Raw genomic sequence first — 20,826 nt, 5'->3', positions numbered from 1 at the left:
TGGTGATTTACTATGTCATACGCTACAACTAGGGTCTGGAGTTGGTTAGGTTAGCCTACTACCAGATCATGTCTCCCGAGTGGTGCAGTGGTCTAAGGCCACTGTGCCACTAGAGATCCTGGTTCGAATCCAGGCTCTGTCGTAGCCGACCGGGAGACCCATGGGGCGGCGCACAATTGGCCCAGCGTCGTCCAGGGTAGGGAATGGCCGGCAGGGATGTAGCTCAGTTGGTAGAGCATGGCATTTGCAACGCCAGGGTTGTGGGTTTCGATTCCAGTATGAAAAAAAAATATATATATATATGTATGCACTCACTAACTGTAAGTCGCTCTGGATAAAAGCGTCTGCTAAATGACTAAAATGTAAATGTAAAAAAAATCAGGAATGGGGATGGGCTTCCATAGCTTTACGTGGCTCAGTGCAGCCGGCAGCTACTGAGTCAATTTCAGAATGTAGCAGGCTGTTACTGCAACTTCAAATAAAAACTCAATAAAACAAGTCTCAAATATTAGGAAAATGTCTTTACATTTCAGCTGTTTCAAAAACATTGCTCTGCTATTAACATTTATATTGTAGGTGTGTTGGCTTAACGAGACAATTCTGTTTACACTGCCCTGCTTCAAGGGGAGCAACTGTCTGGCGAGTGTCGTGAACTACCTCTGGAGGTAGATGTCGAAACGTAGCAAGTACACAAGTTTACATTTAAGTAATATGTGTAACAGACGGTATCTTTATGAAAAGTGTATTAAGTGTGAAGAGGCGCCAAGATTGAGGTAAAGCAGTTCAAATTGGCACGGTTAGAAGTGGCCCAGTGGTAAGAGTATCAATTGTATCAGAGAGATGGGGTTACACAATTTACCTAACCTTTTGACCTTTGTCTAGGGTGCTATCTATCTAGTTAAAAAGGTCAAATGCAGGATAGTCAGCATTAAAAACAGAGTTAATATGACTACTGCTTGTGTTTAAATTACCACTACTCAGTCCCTTTAGTGACTTAGACAGTTGTGTTTACATTGTAATCAACACTTAAACTGAAAAACAGAACTAGAGAGGAAAAACGCTCCCTTCACAGTGAAGTTGGTGTTAACTTCAGCCAAACCCTAAAAAACGAGCATACCTTAGATTCCCAAGCCTAGCAGCACAAAAGGGAATATCATAATCTCACAGTCATACTGATGTTTTAAAAGAGGAGTAGGTGTGTCTGTTATTCACAACATATTACTGGCAAAACAATACGAATGACAGTCTTCAAATGACAATAGGAAACATTGGTCACAGGACGTGAGCGGGGCTGTTCAGTGTGTCTGTGTGTGTGCGGGTGTGTGCGGGTGTGTGAGTGTACAGGAAGGTTTGTGACAGCGGTACTCAGCAAGGTTACAGGAAGAGGAGTGATAAGAGTGGAAACCTTCTAAAGCATTGCGGTTAGCACTCTATCCGTTTCTACTCAGTTTCTATAATTAGTCTACTACATCCTTCAGAGTGTCCAACATTACTAAAGTCGACACGCGTGTAAAAATAGAGGCCATGCCGGACAAGGTTACTCACGCTTTTTTAATGTCCTCCGCCGAAGCGTTTCTCTGGACCCCTAAGATCTGGTAGTATTCTGTCATGGCTGTTTTTCTTTGTGGCTCCTTCTTCTAGCCAACCGTCTTCAGCCGTCGCTCTGCAGAGGGAGCAAAGCACCGTTTAAAAACACACAATGTGGAGGAACTCAAGGAGGAGAAAAGCACAACAAAGTGGGGCCGTGACAGAGGCAGCCATGTGTGACAGCTAAGAAATCTCCCGTCCCTCGAGGCCCAGCGGGGTGAGGATAGAAGAGGGGGGAGGGGATGGAACAGGGTATTTCACAGGGTGGCACAGCTAAACAATGTAATCAACTGCCCTTAAAATAGAGCCCTCTTGAGCGAGAGAGCAAAGGGGGAGTGAGCGAGAAAGAGAGAGAGAGGGGAGCGAGCGAGAGGGAGGGAAGCCGGGGACAAGACTTAAGCTAACATTAGCTCTAATATTACATAATGATGGGGTAGAGTGGATACCCTGGCCTGCCGCTATAAGTAAGAGTGAAAGTGTGATTTACGATTACTTAGGGAAGGACCAATGAAGAACAGCCATAACGCCCAAGTGACCCCCTTTTCATAAGCATGTCTTTACTTATATCAAAGGCGGCCTGGAGCACCAGGCAAAACATATACAGTACTTCCATCCGATACAAGTCTTCCATTTCATCTCTGCTTAATGTGGCCAGTGGGAGGCAGCTTTGAAAAGAGAATAAACTCTAGAATAAGTTGATCTCTATGGGACGTCGTCTTCCCCTGTCAATTTGCAGCCCCAGTAGTCATCTGCATGATCCACCAGACAGTGTTAACATCACTCCACTACCGCACCTTAAACCCCCACTGACACCCCAGTCACACTGTGCACTCTTTATTAACTTTACATATTAACGGTCCAATTAGCACTCAATTAACAATTACAGTATATACAGTGGGGAGAACAAGTATTTGATACACTGCCGATTTTGCAGGTTTTCCTACTTACAAAGTATGTAGAGGTCTGACATTTTTATCATAGGTACACTTCAGCTGTGAGAGACGGAATCTAAAACAAAAATCCAGAAAATCACATTGTATGATTTTTAAGTAATTAATTTGCATTTTATTGCATGACATAAGTATTTGATCACCTACCAACCAGTAAGAATTCCTGCTCTCACACACCTGTTAGTTTTTCTTTAAGAAGCCCTCCTGTTCTCCACTCATTACCTGTATTAACTGCACCTGTTTGAACTCGTTACCTGTATAAAAGACACCTGTCCACACACTCAATCAAACAGACTCCAACCTCTCCACAATGGCCAAGACCAGAGAGCTGTGTAAGGACATCAGGGATAAAATTGTAGACCTGCACAAGGCTGGGATGGGCTACAGGACAATAGGCAAGCAGCTTGGTGAGAAGGCAACAACTGTTGGCGCAATTATTAGAAAATGGAAGAAGTTCAAGATGACGGTCAATCACCCTCGGTCTGGGGCTCCATGCAAGATCTCACCTCGTGGGGCATCAATGATCATGAGGAAGGTGAGGGATCAGCCCAGAACTACACGGCAGGACCTGGTCAATGACCTGAAGAGAGCTGGGACCACAGTCTCAAAGAAAACAATTAGTAACACACTACGCCGTCATGGATTAAAATCCTGCAGCGCACGCAAGGTCCCCCTGCTCAAGCCAGGCCCGTCTGAAGTTTGCCAATGACCATCTGGATGATCCAGAGGAGGAATGGGAGAAGGTCATGTGGTCTGATGAGACAAAAATAGAGCTTTTTGGTCTAAACTCCACTCGCCGTGTTTGGAGGAAGAAGAAGGATGAGTAAAACCCCAAGAACACCATCCCAACCGTGAAGCATGGAGGTGGAAACATCATTCTTTGGGGATGCTTTTCTGCAAAGGGGACAGGATGACTGTACCGTATTGAGGGGAGGATGGATGGGGCCATGTATCGTGAGATCTTGGCCAACAACCTCCTTCCCTCAGTAAGAGCATTGAAGATGGGTCGTGGCAGGGTCTTCCAGCATGACAATGACCCGAAACACACAGCCAGGGCAACTAAGGAGTGGCTCCGTCAGAAGCATCTCAAGGTCCTGGAGTGGCCTAGCCAGTCTCCAGACCTGAACCCAATAGAAAATCTTTGGAGGGAGCTGAAAGTCCGTATTGCCCAGCGACAGCCCCGAAACCTGAAGGATCTGGAGAAGGTCTGTATGGAGGAGTGGGCCAAAATCCCTGCTGCATGTGTGTGCAAACCTGGTCAAGACCTACAGGAAACGTATGATCTCTGTAATTGCAAACAAAGGTTTCTGTACCAAATATTAAGTTCTGCTTTTCTGATGTATCAAATACTTATGTCATGCAATAAAATGCAAATTAATTACTTAAAAATCATACAATGTGATTTTCTGGATTTTTGTTTTAGATTCCGTCTCTCACAGTTGAACTGTACCTATGATAAAAATTACAGACCTCTACATGCTTTGTAAGTAGGAAAACCTGCAAAATCGGCAGTGTATCAAATACTTGTTCTCCCCACTGTATCTATTACATCAAAATTAATAAAATCCTCCTTAAAACAGGTTGATTCCATACAAAAACAGTGTGTGTGTCTGACCACTTTCCAAGCATGAGCAATTATAGCATTAGGGAGAGATCGAAATTTACTGGGGGGGTGGTCCAAAATAGTGGAAGGTTGTCAAACTTATTTTTTTTGCTTTGGGGAGGGTTGTGTGGTTATTTTATTGGGCACAGAGGAGGGTAGTGCATTTTTTCCCCTGGTTTACATTTGCTCTTTTGTAGGTTTTACTATATAATTTCTTCCACCCTAGCCAAATTTCCTTGTGCGCTTGCATGCAGTGATGCCAATTTAGCAATTTTGTTGCTAGATTTAGCAACGTTTCAGACTACCCTGGCAACATTTTTTTCAAACAGCACCAAGCAACAAATTTAGCTACTTTTAAAAATTGATTTGGAACTTTTAGCAACTTTTGAAAAGTGACTCAAATGCTAAAATGCACGCATTTCCCCTCTAAATGACACCAAAACGATTTTCTCAGTCACACACTCAGTCACAACACACGTGCCTGGCTGCAAAAGTGCATTGTGAGTGACGTCAGCAGCAGGCGCTCAGCTCGTGCACAGGCCAGCCAAGCAGCACAATAACCTGGAGAGAGCTGGAGAGAGATGCCTAGCGCACACATCATTATTTGAGTTAAGTTGCTTGTTCAATAAGATGGCATATATACCTTGTTATTAGCTTGTACTTACACTTGTTGATCAGTTAGGTAGCATGTTAACTAACTAACAATACACTGCTTAAAACTATAATTGTTCAGAATGTGTAGGTTTACTAGTTAATAAGAAAATAAATCAAATGTAATTGTTCAGTAATGTGTCATGTGTAATTGTTCATTAATTCAATGTGTTGTGTTTTTTTTAATTATATCTGATCATATAAAATGTGTTGTGTTTATATTATTTTTACAAATACAAATGTGATAATAAACAAACAAATCTAAACTAACAAATGTCAAATCATATTTGTCGCCGAGATGGCCAGTCAATTTGAGTAACGTTATTGTGTATTCTACGTAATGACGCAGTTTTACGTTATTACGGAATGACGTCATCACGCAATGACATCACAACGTAATTTAGCAACAAATCGACCTGCCTCTAGCAACTTCCCCAAAATTAGTTGGCAACACTGCTTGCATGTACCTCCCCTATATCAAGGTGTTTTGGTACTTCCCTTATGCACTATGCTTTTCTGTGTACTATACCACAGATCAGTATAATATACCAGTGTAACAGTATATCCAGCCCTCTATCCACCATTCATAGTGACAATAGTGGTAGGTGGATCGTTTGTCCAGATCGGCAATAAGCTAACTAGCATCATACCACACATAAAAGCATTCAAAGCTGCATCAATTTTCAATATGAATCCACAACAATAAATAGGAATAGCTGATAGGCAGCAGAGAGGCCAGGTGCATCATTGCGCATGAAAGAATAGTGAAGACATGAGACAAAAATATCCCCTATTGATTTTGTTTAGGGACAATACAATGATCTTACCTAGACTAGCCTACAACACCACAATGCAATGAATAATTGCATTATTGTTTTCAAGTGAGTACAAAATTCTACTCTAGGCTGCAGTGAAAATGTCATTTTCAATAATAGCGCAAAAGTCCTGTGATTTTAATGTTTCATTTGATTTGGATCAGTTGTCGGTTTACTCGACAGTTTATAAAAGTCTAGAAAGACACCGTAGCAGGCCAGTCTGGCTGTATTTTTACTTCTGATACAGAGATGAGCTGTCTGTTGCAGATCATCATTCTCAGAAGTCGTCCTATAATAATGTAGCTACATATGCTCCCGGCAGGCCCAGTTATTCAGGAAAGCTTAACACGGGCTCTGCCTCCTCTCCAATTCGAGTGGCTATTTCTCGCACGCCTAAAACCTAACGCTTCAATATAGCCTACATATTTATAAATTAACTTTTAACATGTATACTGAACAAAAATATAAATGGAACATGTAACAATTTCAATGTTTTTACTGAGTTACAGTTCATATAAGGAAATCAGTCAATTGAAATAAATGCATTAGGCCCTAATCTATGGATTTCACATGACTGGGAATACAGATATGCATCTGTTGGTCACAGATATCTTTTTTTAAGTAGGGGCGTGGATCAGAAAACCAATCAATATCTGGTGTGACCACAATTTGCCTCATGCATGGCAACATCTTCTTCGCATAGAGTTGATCAGGCGGTACAGTTGAAACCGGGATTCATCCATGAAGAGCACACTTCTCCAGCATGCCAGTGGCCATCGAAGGTGAGCATTTGCCCACTGAAGTCGGTTACGACGCCGAACTGCAATCAGGTCATGACCCTGGTGAGGACGACGAGCACACAGATGAGCTTCCCTGAGATGGTTTCTGATTAAGGTGAAGAAGCCGGATGTGGAGGTCCTGGGCTGGCATGGTTACACGTTGTCTGCGGTTGTGAGGCCAGTTGTACGTACTGCCAAATTCTCTAAAACAACGTTGGAGGCAGCTTATGGTAGAGAAATGAACATTGCATTCTCTGGCAACAGCTCTGGTGGACATTCCTGCAGTCAGCATGCCAATTGCATGCTACCTCAAAAAAAATTACATCTGTGGCATTGTGTTGTGTGACAAAACTGCACACTTTAGAGTGGCGTTTTGTTGTCCCCAGCACAAGGTACACCTGTGTAATGATCATGCTGTTTAATCAGCTTCTTGATATGCCACACCTGTCAGGTGGATGGATTATCATGGCATTGGAGAAATGCTCACTAACAGGGATGTAAACAAATTTGTGCACAAAATTTGAGAGAAATAAGCTTTTTGTGCGAATGGAACATTTCTGGGATATTTTATTTAAGCTCATGAAACATGAGACCGACACTTTACATGTTACGTTTAGATTTTCTTTTCAGTGTAGCAGCATAGATGAGATATCTCATAGAATGTATAGAGCATACAACGTATACCTAGTGGGCGTATATAGGGCACCTAGTGGGCGTTTATAGGGCCCCTAGTGGGCATATAGTGGGCGCTACAGGGGGTATAGGTAGGGGAACATATAGAGCAAGAGCTGTGTTTATCAAGTGTCTCAGAGTTGTCTTTAGATCACAATGAATAAGATGACATACACAGGGGGGACCTGATGCTAGATCAGCACTCCTACTCTGAAATGTATGATACATACGGCCCCTGATCAAACAGGAGATCCTTCACACAACCCAGGGTGAAATCTGCCTGATTTCATTACTGTGGCCTCACATTGGTCAACACTTAATGAAACATCCATGACTAAGTAGCAGTCATAACGTGACTAGGTCTCTGCCTAAGGTCTGGTATTCCCGGTTTATTTGGAAATCACATCAGATGTTTGAAAGAGTACAAATGGAGCATTGTGAAACCAAAAAGTTGAGAGAAAGAGAGCGAGCGAGCGAGCAAGAGAGAGAGATCCAATACCCCAGTCATCAAAACAGGACACGCCCTATTGAGCAAGATTACCAGGTAAAAAGTCAATAGCTCAAGGTGAATACCTACCGATAGCCATGTGGCTGTTCAGCAGATACAATGTACTAACTGAGAGAGCCATCTTTTCAATGGTGAGTCTTTTGTTAGGGTTTCTATGTAGCCCAATGGAAGTCCCTTAGACAGCAGATCTCAATGGTAGACGGACACAGAGCAGTGAGGGCAGACCTGAGGTACAGCGCTATGCTCTCGAGTTAAAGTCCTAAATGACACCCTATTCACTATAGTGCACTACTTTTAACCATGGGCTCTGGTCAAAAGTAGTGCACTATATAGGGAATAGGATGCCATTTAGGACTGAGCCTTGAGTACCTTACTGTAGCAGTTAGTCTGTGTCACATACAGTACCAGTCAAAAGTATGGACACACCTACTCATTCAAGGGTTTTTCTTTATTTTTACTATTTTCTACATTGTAGAATAATAGTGAAGACATCAAAACTATGAAATAACACATATGGAATCATGTAGTAACCAAAAACGTGTTAAACACATACAAATATATTTTATATTTGAGATTCTTCAAATAGCCACCCTTTGCCTTGATGACAGCTTTGCACACTCTTGGCGTTCTCTCAACTAGCTTCACCTGGAATGCTTTTCCAACGGTCTTGAAGGAGTTCCCACATATGCTGAGCAGTTGTTGGCTGCTTTTCCTTCACTCTGCCGTCCGACTCATCCCAAACTATCTCAATTGGGTTGAGGTCAGGGGATTGTGGAGGCCAGGTCATCTGATGCAGCACTCCATCACTCTCCTTCTTGTAAAATAGCCCTTACACAGCCTGGAGGTGTGTTGGGTCATTGTCCTGTTGAAAAAAAAATGATAGTCCCACTAAGCCCAAACCAGATGGGATGGCGTATCGCTGCAGAATGCTGTGGTAGCCATGCTGGTTAAGTGTACCTTGAATTCTAAATAAATAATAGACAGTGTCACCAGCAAACCACCCCCACACCATAACATCTCCTCCTCCATGCTTTACGATGGGAACTACACTTGCGGAGATCATCCGTTCACCCACACCGCGTCTCACAAAGACACTGCGGTTGGAACCAAAAATCTCCAATTTGGACTCCAGACAAAAGGACACATTTCAACCGGTCTAATGTCCATTGCTCGTGTTTCTTGGCCCAAGCAGGTCTCTTCTTATAATTAGTGTCCTTTAGTAGTGGTTTCTTTGCAGCAATTCGACCATGAAGGCCTGATTCACACGGTCCCCTCTGAACAGTTGATGTTGAGATGTGTCTGTGACTTGAACTCTGTGGAGCATTTATTTGGGCTGCAATTTCTGAGGCTGGTAACTCTAATGAACTTATCCTCTGCAGCAGAGGTAACTCTGGGTCTTCCATTCCTGTGGTGGTCCTCATGAGATCCAGTTTCATCATAGCGCTTGATGGTTATTGCGACTGCACTTGAAGAAACTTTCAAAGTCCTTGAGGTTTTCCGTATTGACTGACGTTCATGTCTTTCAGTAATGATGGACTGTCATTTCTATTTGCTTATTTGAGCTGTTCTTGCCATAATATGGACTTGGTCTTTTACCAAATAGGGCTATCTTCTGTATACCCCCCCGATCTTGTCACAACACAACTGACTGGCTCAAACGCATTAAGAAGGAAATAAATTCCACAAATTAACTTTAGAAGGCACACCTGTTAATTGAAATGCATTCCAGGTGACTACCTCATGAAGCTGGTTGAGAGAATGCCAAGAGTGTGCAAAGCTGTCATCAAGCCAAATGGTGGCTATTTGAAGAATCTCAAATATAAAATATATTTTGATTTGTTTAACACTTTTTTGGTTACTACATGATTCCATATGTGTTAATTCATAGTTTTGATGTCTTCACTATTATTCTACAATGTAAAAAATAGTAAAAATAAAGAAAAACCCTTGAATGAGTAGGTGTGTCCAAACTTTCGACTGGTAGTGTATGAAAAATAATTAACTAATAGTCGCTGTCATACGATCGATACTCAATCATAAAATGTTGTTATTCCAAAAGCTATGAACCTGCCAAGTGTTAAATCCTGGCTGAAAGAGAGAGAGAGAGGAGAGAAAGAGAGAGACAGACTGCATTTACACAGGCAGGCCAATTATTGTATTTTTTTCACTAATTGGTCTTTTGACCAATCAGATCAGCTCTGAAAAAGATCTGATGTGAAAGGATCTGATGCGACTTGACAAAAGACCAATTAGTGGAAAAAATATCAGAATTGGGCTGCCTGTGTAAACGCAGCCAGAGAGACAGATCTGTTTACAGATTAATCTACAGTGGGAGAATCTCTCTGCTGTTTACGATGGCCTACAAATGCCTTAAAACACAAACTTGACTTGTCTTACACTACCTGACATAGCTTACAGTAGATACACAAACCAGGTAAACAGACTACAAACACCATTACTCCACACCACACTAATTATGGGTCAAATCAGCCTTGTCCTCAACTAAACCGGAAACCGTTGGGCACCCCAAGTTCTCCAAAGACAGACGGAGAAAATATGACCAACGAAAGTCCTAGACATGTTCAAAGATAATAGCCATGTCAACTATATCAAACATACTTACCAAAGATAGAAAAACATCATAAACATTCGAGCCCCAGCCCAGATTTAAAACAAACTGATACATGAATGATATTAGTCAAGTAATATATTTTTAACCACAAACAAACTGGTAAACAAATCAACTTTGTAGAGCAATCAGTTACCAGTTACACTGGGAGTCCTGTTGTATCCTGTTTGTTTGCTATTAATAACCTCTGTGCCCTTTTCTGCTCTGTTAGTGTGTGTGAGCTGGGAGTGTGTGTTTTTTTTTGGGGGGGTTGGGAACGGACAGATGATGCCTCATGCCCTTCCTGGTTGGCACGGTGATGGTAAACCTCTGGCAGGCCTGGTCAGTGTTGCTGTCCCAGAGCAGGGGACACACTCTTCTCTTCATCCATCACTTTCTCTCTCCTTTATCATTTTCCTTCACTTGCTCTGTCCTTTCCCTCTTGTTTTTCCTTCCTTCCTCCTCTCTCGCACCCTTCCAATAGAACTAGATTATGAATAAGTGTCATGCTCAAGAGACACATACAGATGAGAGCAGGACCCATGTTAATAAAATGTCTCAGAATGGGACTGCTGATCTAGGATCAGTCTTGGCTTTTAGATCATGGTGAATAAGATAGCATGGACAGGGGGGAAACTGATCCAAGATCAGCACTCCTACTCTGATACGCTTCATAAATACGGGTCCTGGCCACTGACCCATCTCATGACTCTTTGACTCTTTCTTTTTCTCAACAATCTCAATGTCTTGACTCAAGGCACACGTACTGTAAATCTCCCTCATCCCTCATGATTAGACTACTGTCTGTGTTTGACAGCTACCTGTGGCCCTGTGAGTGTGTGCACGCGCGTCCGAGCACTGAATGTGGGTCAATCAATCCCACAATGCCTCAGTGCATCAAATCCCTACTCAATGCAATGATCGATGCCATTTATTCTAGGTCTGTCCCGTTATACACTACAGTACTGAATAGTTACAGTGGCCAGGCATAGAGCTAGACTGCTGGCTAATGGACAGGAAATTCAGGTCATCACGACCAATTACGGTTTGGCATTGTTAGAGAGAGGGCAAAACAAACATGCCATGTTATTAGATGAATGGCCAAACAGTTGAGTTATAATAATGTCTAGGTCATCACTTTATGACCTTTTTAGTCAAATGTAACAATCCTACATTAAAGACGTAATCAGCAGTAGGAGGAAACGGCGCCACTGGCCGCCCCACCACCGTTGCTATTGTTTTTGTTGCTGAGCTGAGGATCGTCACGCAGCATGGTAAAAAAAAAAAAAAGGCCGTACATATTGTGCTCTTATATCGCGCATGAGATGATGTCCGAGTGGTTCTTGGTTGCCGAGTTTAGGTCCAATGCATCAGTCTGTACCATCTATTTACAATCTCTATTATCCATCTATGCAGAGTAGTGTTGAGGCTATACAGTATTTGTTTATAATTACATCGTTTACAAACAATGGGGGTAAAGAAAGCTTATATTTTGGGTTCTGTTGGGGTAGGACAGTTGAAAAAAGCTCATGAGGCATTTATAAATGACATTCTTCAAGAATCAATTAGATATATATAGATATAAATAAATACATACAAAATCCCAAAAATTGAGTTGTTTGATGGGGTCGAGGTCAGGGCTCTGTCAAGTTCTTCCACACCGATCTCGACAAACCATTTCTGTATGGACCTCGCTTTGTGCCCGGGGGCATTGTCATGCTGATACAGGAAAGGGCCTTCCCCAAACTGTTGCAAGCACAGAATCGTCTAGAATGTTATTGTATGCTGTAGCGTTAAGATTTCCCTTCACTGGAACTAAGGGGCCTAGACCGAACCATGAAAAACAGCCCCAGACCATTGTTCCTCCTCCACCAAACTTTACAGTTGACACTATACATTCGGGCAGGTAGTGTTCTCCTGGCGTCCGCCAAACGCAGATTCGTCCGTTGGACTGCCAGATTGTGAAGCGTGATTCATCACTCCAGAGAACACGTTTCCGTTGCGCCAGAGTCCAATGGTGGCGAGATTAACACCACTCCAGCCGATGCTTGGCATTGCGCATGGTGATTTTAGGCTTGTGTGTGGCTGCTCGGCCATGGAAACCTATTTCATGAAGCTCCCGACGAACAGCTCGTGTTGACGTTGCTTCCAGAGGCAGTTTGGAACTCGGTAGTGAGTGTTGCAACCGAGGACAAGCGATTTTTACGCGCTACACGCTTCAGCACTCGGCGGTCGAGTTCTGTGGCCTACCACTTCGTGGCTGAGCCGTTGTTGCTCCTAGACATTTCCACTTCACAATAACAGCACTTACAGTTGACCAGGGCAGCTCTAGCATGGCAGAAATGTGACAAACTGACTTGTTGGAAAGGTGGCATCCTATGACGGTGCCACGTTGTAAGTCACTGAGCTCTTCATTCTACTGCCAATGTTTGTCTATGGAGATTGCATGGCTGTGTGCTCGATTTTATACACCTGTCAGCAACGGGTGTGGCTGAAATAGCCGAATCCACTAATTTGAAGGGGTGTCCACATACTTACACACACAGTGGGGAGAACAAGTATTTGATACATTTACATTTACGTCATTTAGCAGACGCTCTTATCCAGAGCGACTTACAGTTAGTGCATACATTATTTAATTTTTTCATACTGGCCCCCCGTGGGAATCGAACCCACAACCCTGGCATTGCAAACACCATGCTCTACCAACTGAGCTACCTCCCTGCCGGCCATTCCCTCCCCTACCCTGGACGACGCTGGGCCAAATTGGTCTCCCGGTTGCGGCCGGCTACGACAGAGCCTGGATTCGAACCAGGATCTCTAGTGGCACAGCTAGCACTGCGATGCAGTGCCTTAGACCACTGCGCCACTCGGGTGATACACTGCCGATTTTGCAGGTTTTCCTACTTACAAAGCATGTAGAGGTCTGTAATTTTTATCATAGGTACACTTCAACTATGAGAGGCGGAATCTAAAACAAAAATCCAGAAAATCACATTGTATGATTTTTAAGTAATTAATTTGCATTTTATTGCATTTTACAGACCTCTACATATTTTGTAAGTAGGAAAACCTGCAAAATCGGCAGTGTATCAAATACTTGTTCTCTCCACTGTGTGTGTGTGTGTATATATACAGTGAGCTCCATAATTCATTGGACAGTGACCATTGTTTTGTTATTTTGGTTCTGTACTCTAGCACTTTGAGTTTGAAAGGATACAATGACAATGAGCGTGAAGTGCAGACTGTCAGCTTTAATTTGAGGGTATTTTCATACATATCGGATGAACCGTTTAGAAATGACAGCACCTTTTGTACATGGTCCCCCCATTTTAAGGTACTACAAGTATTTGTTAAATTGGCTTCACAGATGTGTGTCGTTAGGCAGGTGTATTCATTTGTGTCGTTAGTGAATGCAGGAGAGCTGTTGATGAATAGTAATGATTCTAGACGTTGCTATTGCCTTTGGAGGTTGTTATTGGGGTGTGACAACATGAGGAAGACAGCAGTGTCGATGCAAATGAAGTTGGCCGTCAAAAGGCTCAGAAATGAAAATCAATCATTCAGGAACATTGCAAAAACCCTGGCCATGCCCAAGTCAACAGTTTTGTTCATCATTAACAAGAAAAAAACAACCGGTGAACTCAATTATGTCAAAAGACCCGGTAGACAGAGGAAGACCACTGTAGTGGATGACCGGAGAATACTCTCTATGGTGAAGAAAAAACCCCTGATAACAGCCCAACAGATCAAAAAACACTCTCCTGGATGCAGGTGTAGATGTGTCAAAGTCTACCATACGCAGAAGACTACACCAGCAGGACTACAGAGGGTACACTACAAGATGCAAACCACTGATAAGCCTGAAGAACAGAAAGGCAAGATTACAGTTTGCTAAAAAGCACCTAAAAAGAACCCCAAGAGTTCTGGAAAAAAATATTGTGGACAGATGAGACAAAGATTAACATGTACCAGAGTGATGGAAAGACAAAAGTGTGGAGAAAAAAAGAAATGCCCATGATCCAAAGCATACCACCTCATCCATGAAACATGGTGGAGGGGTGTTATGGCTTGGGCCTGTATGGCTGCCAGTGGAACAGGCTCACTTGTCTTCATCGATGATGTGACTGCAGACAGAAGTAGAACAATGAATTCTGAAGTCTATAGAAATATTTTATCTGCTCAGATAAAACCAAATGCCTCCAAACTCATTGGACGGCACTTAATCACGCAACAAGACAATGACCCTAAACATACTGCTAGAGCAACAAAGGGGTTTTTGATGGCCAAAAGTGGAAAAACCTTGACTGGCCGAGTCAATCACCAGATCTGAATCCAATTGAACATGCATTTTACATGCTGAAGAGGAGACTTAAGGCAATAAGTCCCCGAAACAAGCAGGAACTGAAGATGGCTGCAGTACAGGCCTGGCAGAGCATCACCAGGGAAGATACCCAGCGTCTGGTGATGGCGATGCATCGCAGACTTCAAGCAGTCATTGCATGCAAAGGATATGCGACAAATATTAACAATGATTACTTTATTCTACATTATGTTAAACTGTCCAATGATTTTTGATGCCCGAAAATGGGGGGGACCATGTACAAAAGCTTCTATAATTCGTAAACGGTTCATCCGATATGTACGAAAATACCCTCAAATTAAAGCTGACAGTCTGCACTTCACCCTCATTGTCATTGTATCCTTTCAAACTCAAAGTGCTAGAGTACAGAACCAAAATAACAAAAAAATGGTCACTGTCCAATGAATTATGGAGCTCACTGTATATATATATATATATATATATATATATATATACACACACACATACACACACATACACACACACTACTGTTCAAAGGTTAGGGGTCACAAGGGTTTGAAAGTGTCTGTGGTTTTATTTACTTACTACTTTGGTAGTTTAAGTAATAACCAAATGAATAAAATGTAATGATAATTATCACAGAGTGAGTGATAAGAGGAGGGAATGTGATGGAATTTTTTTTTTGCTTTTTTAATAACCTATTTCTGTGTTCATGCAAGTGACTGATTGAACGTGCTTGGAAGGAATCCTCACTATCAGTATAAGCAATTTGGCAGTACGCCCAGAACATTGTTTTGAGAATCGAAAGGTATCTCAGTTTCAAGGTCCCAGATTTGAAGAGAAGAAACCTTGTGAGGTATTGGTCAGTCACGCGCTGTTGCTACCACCTGTAAACACACAGTCCAGTTCAAAGTGAATGATTGCAGGCCCGTGTAGGTAGCTGAATTTGTTGCTAGAATCTTTTACCAATAAAAGTCGCTGGAGGGGTCTGAAAACTCACTAAATATGGTTGGCAACACTGCCGTGTGGCAAATGGCTTATTTGAATATAGGCCTACTGTAGCTTTGATTGGCTATGGAGCACCGGTCTTTGTAGACTCAAGTCCTGGACAAAACAGATGTTTTTATTAGGTTTTATTTACTGCAGTGTATGTCTATTAATTGCCAAACGCATGGCCGCTTTCCCACTTTTCACAAACGCTTTACTCTGCATCATACCCAAACATTCTATGAATGTATGAAAACGTGTAAATGACCATATCTAAGTAGTCGCTTGTCAGAAAATATAAAAAAATGGGTGTATATGAACAGATTTTAATAAGACTTCATGTTGCTAAAACGCTCTAAGTTCCCCTTTAAAGGTGCATTCAAATGGTGCAGGAAAGGTACCATTGCATTCTCATTCCAGCTGGTTGCCAGGGTAACTACTGTAACTGGGTTGTGTGAGTGACAGCTGAGGTGCAGAGGTTAGGTTGAGGGGGGTTATTAGTGTGAACAGACGCAGACAAGGTACCTAGCCTCAGAGCCTACCCTGTTAGAAGTGGAGAAGACACATACTGAAGGTGTTTGCTCTCAGTGTGTAAGCAAGCCGAGCAGACTGAGTTCAAACAAACATGTTCAGTTTGTTAGGCATTAGTCTCTCATGAAAGACAAAACATTAAAATGTTAGGTTACATCTGTCGGCAGGCTGTGGGATAGGGATTATGAGAAACAATTCTACCGGGGGTATTTGGCCCATAGACTTGCAGGGGGGAGGCGCTACCCCAGAACTTAATCGAGCACTCTTGCGAGATTCAATTCTGGGTTACCGAGACTAAAACAAACATTTTCCATTTGTTAGGCATTGTACTGTATTTGAATACAATATTTGATGAAAGCAACTAAAATATCTTTCATGGGGATTCATGAAAACTAGAAAAACAAGTGAGCACACAAGGGTGCAAGGATGTTAAATCTTCCCAGACGGTTTGATTCAATTGCCAAATTCAACTCTGGTAAAATGAGAACAAATAGTTCAAGTTTGGACATATACCCATGGGGCCAGCATAATATCTCACGTCAAACGATGGCGTGCGTCCACACAACTTTTCCAGACAGTTTATAACTATTGTGCGCTCATAAAATCTATTTGACTGGATACACTACAGACTACTATCTAGAGTCCATAGTATTGATGGCCCCATACACACTCAGTTTATAAAACTGACATAGAACGCATTTGACAAAACAGTTGTGATAGAACTGAGCATTTGTCTGCACAAAAATGTTATACACAGCTGTTGTGGAGACAACATTTTTGTGCATACAAACTCTGTTGCATCACAAGATTTTCAGTTGTATCATAACCATTGTGTCAAATGTGTTGTACAACCCGAGTGAGTACGGGCCAGTATGAAGAAGTCAGACCTCATCAGTAATGCCTTTATAAAGGAAAGGCAGAGTCAGTAGAAGTAGCCTACTCTAACAGAGGTTCCTATCGCCCGGGCAGGTTCTAAAATATGATGACTCACTTCTTTGCCAACTAGTGAAAACAAAGTTAGAGCCAGGGATAAGGGTGAAGTGAGCCAGCCACTAGAATTAGGGAGGAGTACTATCATTAGCTCTTCCTAAAAACTCTTTGCCTACCTTTGTGTAAAATGCATGGGGAAAAGGCTAGCGAACTTGTTTTAGATTTGTCTGTGATGGTAAGAATCGGGTGTAGTAGTTTGGGGGATGCATATAACTACATACAGTATCAGACATTCAAGTTAATTCATGCATAACTTCAGTATGTAGGCTACATGTAAGATAACTTGTTTTCATAACTGGCATCTAGTGAGAATGTGGTTTCTGTGACATAGGGAACAACACAGTGTGCATTCAATCCCCAGATTAGTGGCACCATGCTGTAAAGTAATTGTGAGCCCACTGGAATTCAGGCATCCTATTGGACTCCTGTCCTCTGCTGGACAGAGGTGGCCCCTTGTCACTGGTTCACTTTTAAAAAGGGGCAATATGGGATTGGTACATCCATTTTTTGATTTAGCCATTGATTCTTGAAGAACTTATAAATGCCTTATGAGCTTAGTTCAACTGTTTTATCCCACCAGAATGCAAAATATAAATGTATTTTACACCATTGTTAGTAAACACTGTATATATTGTTTTATTTTGCTGACAGTATTTTTCAGTGACAACAGGATTCTGGCAGCCTTCTGTTACAAACAGGTTTTTGGACCATGCTAGATAACTAATTAGCACTGGTAGTCCCTCTGTCATTCATCTGTTTTGCTAAACACATGCTGTAACATGGAGATATGGCCATGTGGGAACACTAACCCTAACCCTAAAAAGGTGTGTATCAACTTAACCTTTTGTTTTTTTACTATTATTATTATTATTATTATTATTATTATTATTATTATTATTATTATTATTATTTCTCACTGATATGAAAGATAAGGTCTTCATGCTTCCAACCCATATGGCAAGTGATGCTGTTATCAGGGCTCTTAACAAAGCTCCCCCTTACAGAAGAAGCCTTCCTCCAATGACTCTTATGTGTAATTTAATGGAACAGATTCATGATCAAGGGCTAGGTACCTATACATAGATCAAAATGTATGCACTCACTAACTGTAAGTGGCTCTGGATAAGAGCGTCTGCTAAATGACTAAAATGTAAATGTAAATGTAAAAGCAATAACTAATATGACACCCACTGAAACAATATTATATACCTCTGATGTTCATTTGAGCTGAATGAAGGGCTTCAAAAATGCAGCTGCAACAGAATACAGTCAAGTGACAGAGGCTCTCCAACGCAAGGTTGCGACATTGAAACACTTAGGTCAGTGTTTCCCAACTCCGGTCCTCGAGTACCCCAAGTACATATTTTTGTTGTGGCCCCGGACAAGGACACCTGATTGTACTTGTCAACTAATCATCAAGCCCTTGACTGGTTGAATTAGGTGTTTTTGTCTGGGACTACAACAAAAATGTGTGCTGTTCGGGATATTCGAGGACCGGAATTGGAAACACCTGTCTACGTGGGCTCGCGACGCTGACAGGAGCGAGATTCCACCGCGGATTTGAACCCTGACACAATTGCTGCGTTCACGACAACTGGAAACTCGGACTTAAAACGAGCTCCGACCTAGAAAAAACGTTTGAATGGTCATCCAACTCGGAATTCAAACTCCGATCTCGGGTATCTTTCTAGAGCTCCGACTTTCCCGACCTGAAGATCACTGACGTCATGAGTTGACCTCGTTTTGTTCACCGAGAACCCAAATTAACCATCACCAGCGATAATATTAGCATCCAAAAAGTAGAGAAAGAAAAGAGAGAAAATGCGCTCACCTTCCACCCCAGCTGAAGAAATGTCCCCGTGCCTTCGTTTACTGACCTATGTGAATTCCAATCCACTGGGCTTTGTTTTTACAGATCCGTCTATGGTTGGAAACTGTGCGTCTTCGGAAATTCAGCTCGTGCTTAGGCTACCTCGTCAGTGTTTGAACTGAGCAGCGCTTTCTCAGATGTCATACACACATGGATAGTCTTGTGAACTCTGACTGTAAAACACCCGTATGCCTGTAGGAGCTGTTCAATGGAGGCGCTCGGAGCACGTGTGAACCACTGTCACTTCCTGCATTAGAGAAAGAAGGGTTGGAAACAGTTGTGAATTTGTTAATGTTATGGAAATTGCCAATTTGCACGAAGGGTCATTGACATTACTCAACACCGTTTGGCGTTTCAATGCCAGAAGTGTATGAAGGAATGCGAAAGTATTGGAAAGGTTATAGTCAATTCTATCATGCAAGTTCACGCCATCTGCTGAGCAAACGTAGCCTGATGTAGTACACAAATTGTGTTATTATAATCTCATTCAATGGCATAGAATAAGTAATGGTTTTCTAAACTTCTAAGAACTGAAAAATTCCATATGAACTTGGCCTGGCTATTTGGATAGATCTAAAGGTCATGCTTAGTCTTATTTTTTTCCAGTGAATTCATTAAATGGTTTTAATTAGGCCTAAAATGCATCTGTGTCCGGGAAAACAGCCCTATTATGTCTAACAATGTTATTCTTCATATTATAAACTGGGTGGTTCGAGCCCTGAATGCTGATTGGCTGACAGCCAGACCGTATGACAAAACATTTATTTTTACTGTTGTTATTACGTTGGTAATCAGTTTATAATAGCAATAAGGCACTTCGGGAGTTTGTGGTATATGCCAAGGCTAAGGGTTGTATCCAGGCACTCCGCTTTGCTTCGTGCATAAGAACAGCCCTTAGCCGTTGTACATTGGCCATATACCACACCCCCTCAGGCCTTATTGCTTAAATAGAGAATTGAGCATCAAAACCTGGAACAATTTGCCTAAACAAATGAATAACCATATAGGCCTAATAATCATAACTGCTTAAAACCACTGACAGTAAAAACGTGGAAGTGGCTCAAAAACTTGTGTGGGTTAAATGGAAATGTACACAAATCAAAGCCGAGGAATGCGAGACACTCCCGCCGTCGTGCCTGGGCTAGTTTAACCATGACGCAACATCACATCATAAACAGAGCATTATGGTGGAGTTTTATGCAAATATGGTGACTCTGTCATTGATAGGATATTGTTCTTTTAATTTGATCAAACATCACTATTTATTTATAAATAGAAGGAAATAGTGAATTGTATTGCAGTTACTTTTAAGCATTTTTCTTTTCAGCGTCAACCAGTGTAAACTAGGCCTACCTATCAATCAGTGTGCTCATCTCTTTTCCTTCAGGTGCATCAATTGACCACACGATGGCGCTCGTGTTCAATAAACCAGAAAGCCTCCAGAGGCGTTTTTTTATGTGAATTTTTGCTGAGGTCAGATATGGGGCTGAGAGAGATCTGAGCTCAAAGGGACATTTCACTCATAAATGAAAGTTTGTCCGATGTTTTCAGACCTCAAAAGTAGTATAATGTCAAAATGAAACCAGGTCCCACTTGTCGTGGTTGTGTAGATCCAGCAATATGCTTCCATCCCAAATAAATTGAAAAGATAAGTACCATCTAATCTCCTGGTTTTATTTGGTGCTTATCTTTTCCATTAATTTGGGGTGGAGGCATATAGCTGGATCAACACAGCCAGTGTTGTTGGATGTGATTTAATCTTGACATTAGACTACTTTAAATCAGCTATCAACAGTGGTGGAAAAAGTACCCAATTGTCATGAGTAAAAGTAAAGATACCTTAAAAGAAAATGACTCAAGTAAAAGTAAGTCCCCCAGTAAAATTATACTTAAGTAAAAGTCTAAAAGTATTTGTTTTAAAATATACTTAAGTGTCAAAAGTAAATGTAAT

The 20,826-nt window shown here is 41.8% G+C and overlaps 1 protein-coding gene across 5 annotated transcripts in view; it reads right to left on the bottom strand.

Annotated features, from left to right (window-relative positions):
* LOC121569846 (dnaJ homolog subfamily B member 6) overlaps positions 1 to 19,077 on the bottom strand; it is a 49,345-nt gene extending 30,268 nt beyond the window's left edge. For 2 of the 5 annotated variants that reach the window (XM_045221200.1, XM_045221201.1), the window contains exons 1-2: positions 18,837 to 19,075; positions 1,546 to 1,663 (exon numbers count right to left, since the gene is read on the bottom strand). In XM_045221200.1, the coding sequence (XP_045077135.1) occupies positions 1,546 to 1,610 (65 nt within the window). In that variant the 5' untranslated portion in view covers positions 1,611 to 1,663; positions 18,837 to 19,075. Of the gene's footprint in view, positions 1 to 1,545; positions 1,664 to 10,330; positions 10,377 to 18,836 lie in introns of those variants that run through there. The other 3 variants (XM_041881083.2, XM_045221198.1, XM_045221199.1) reach the window with 3 other exon arrangements.
* Positions 19,078 to 20,826: the final 1,749 nt, after the last annotated feature.

The sequence above is a fragment of the Coregonus clupeaformis genome, chromosome 7 (assembly GCF_020615455.1).
Source record: "Coregonus clupeaformis isolate EN_2021a chromosome 7, ASM2061545v1, whole genome shotgun sequence".
In the NCBI taxonomy this organism is placed as follows: Eukaryota; Metazoa; Chordata; class Actinopteri; order Salmoniformes; family Salmonidae; genus Coregonus; species Coregonus clupeaformis.
Note: the sequence above shows the minus strand (reverse complement) of the source record. Positions and strands in the feature narration are given on the sequence as shown.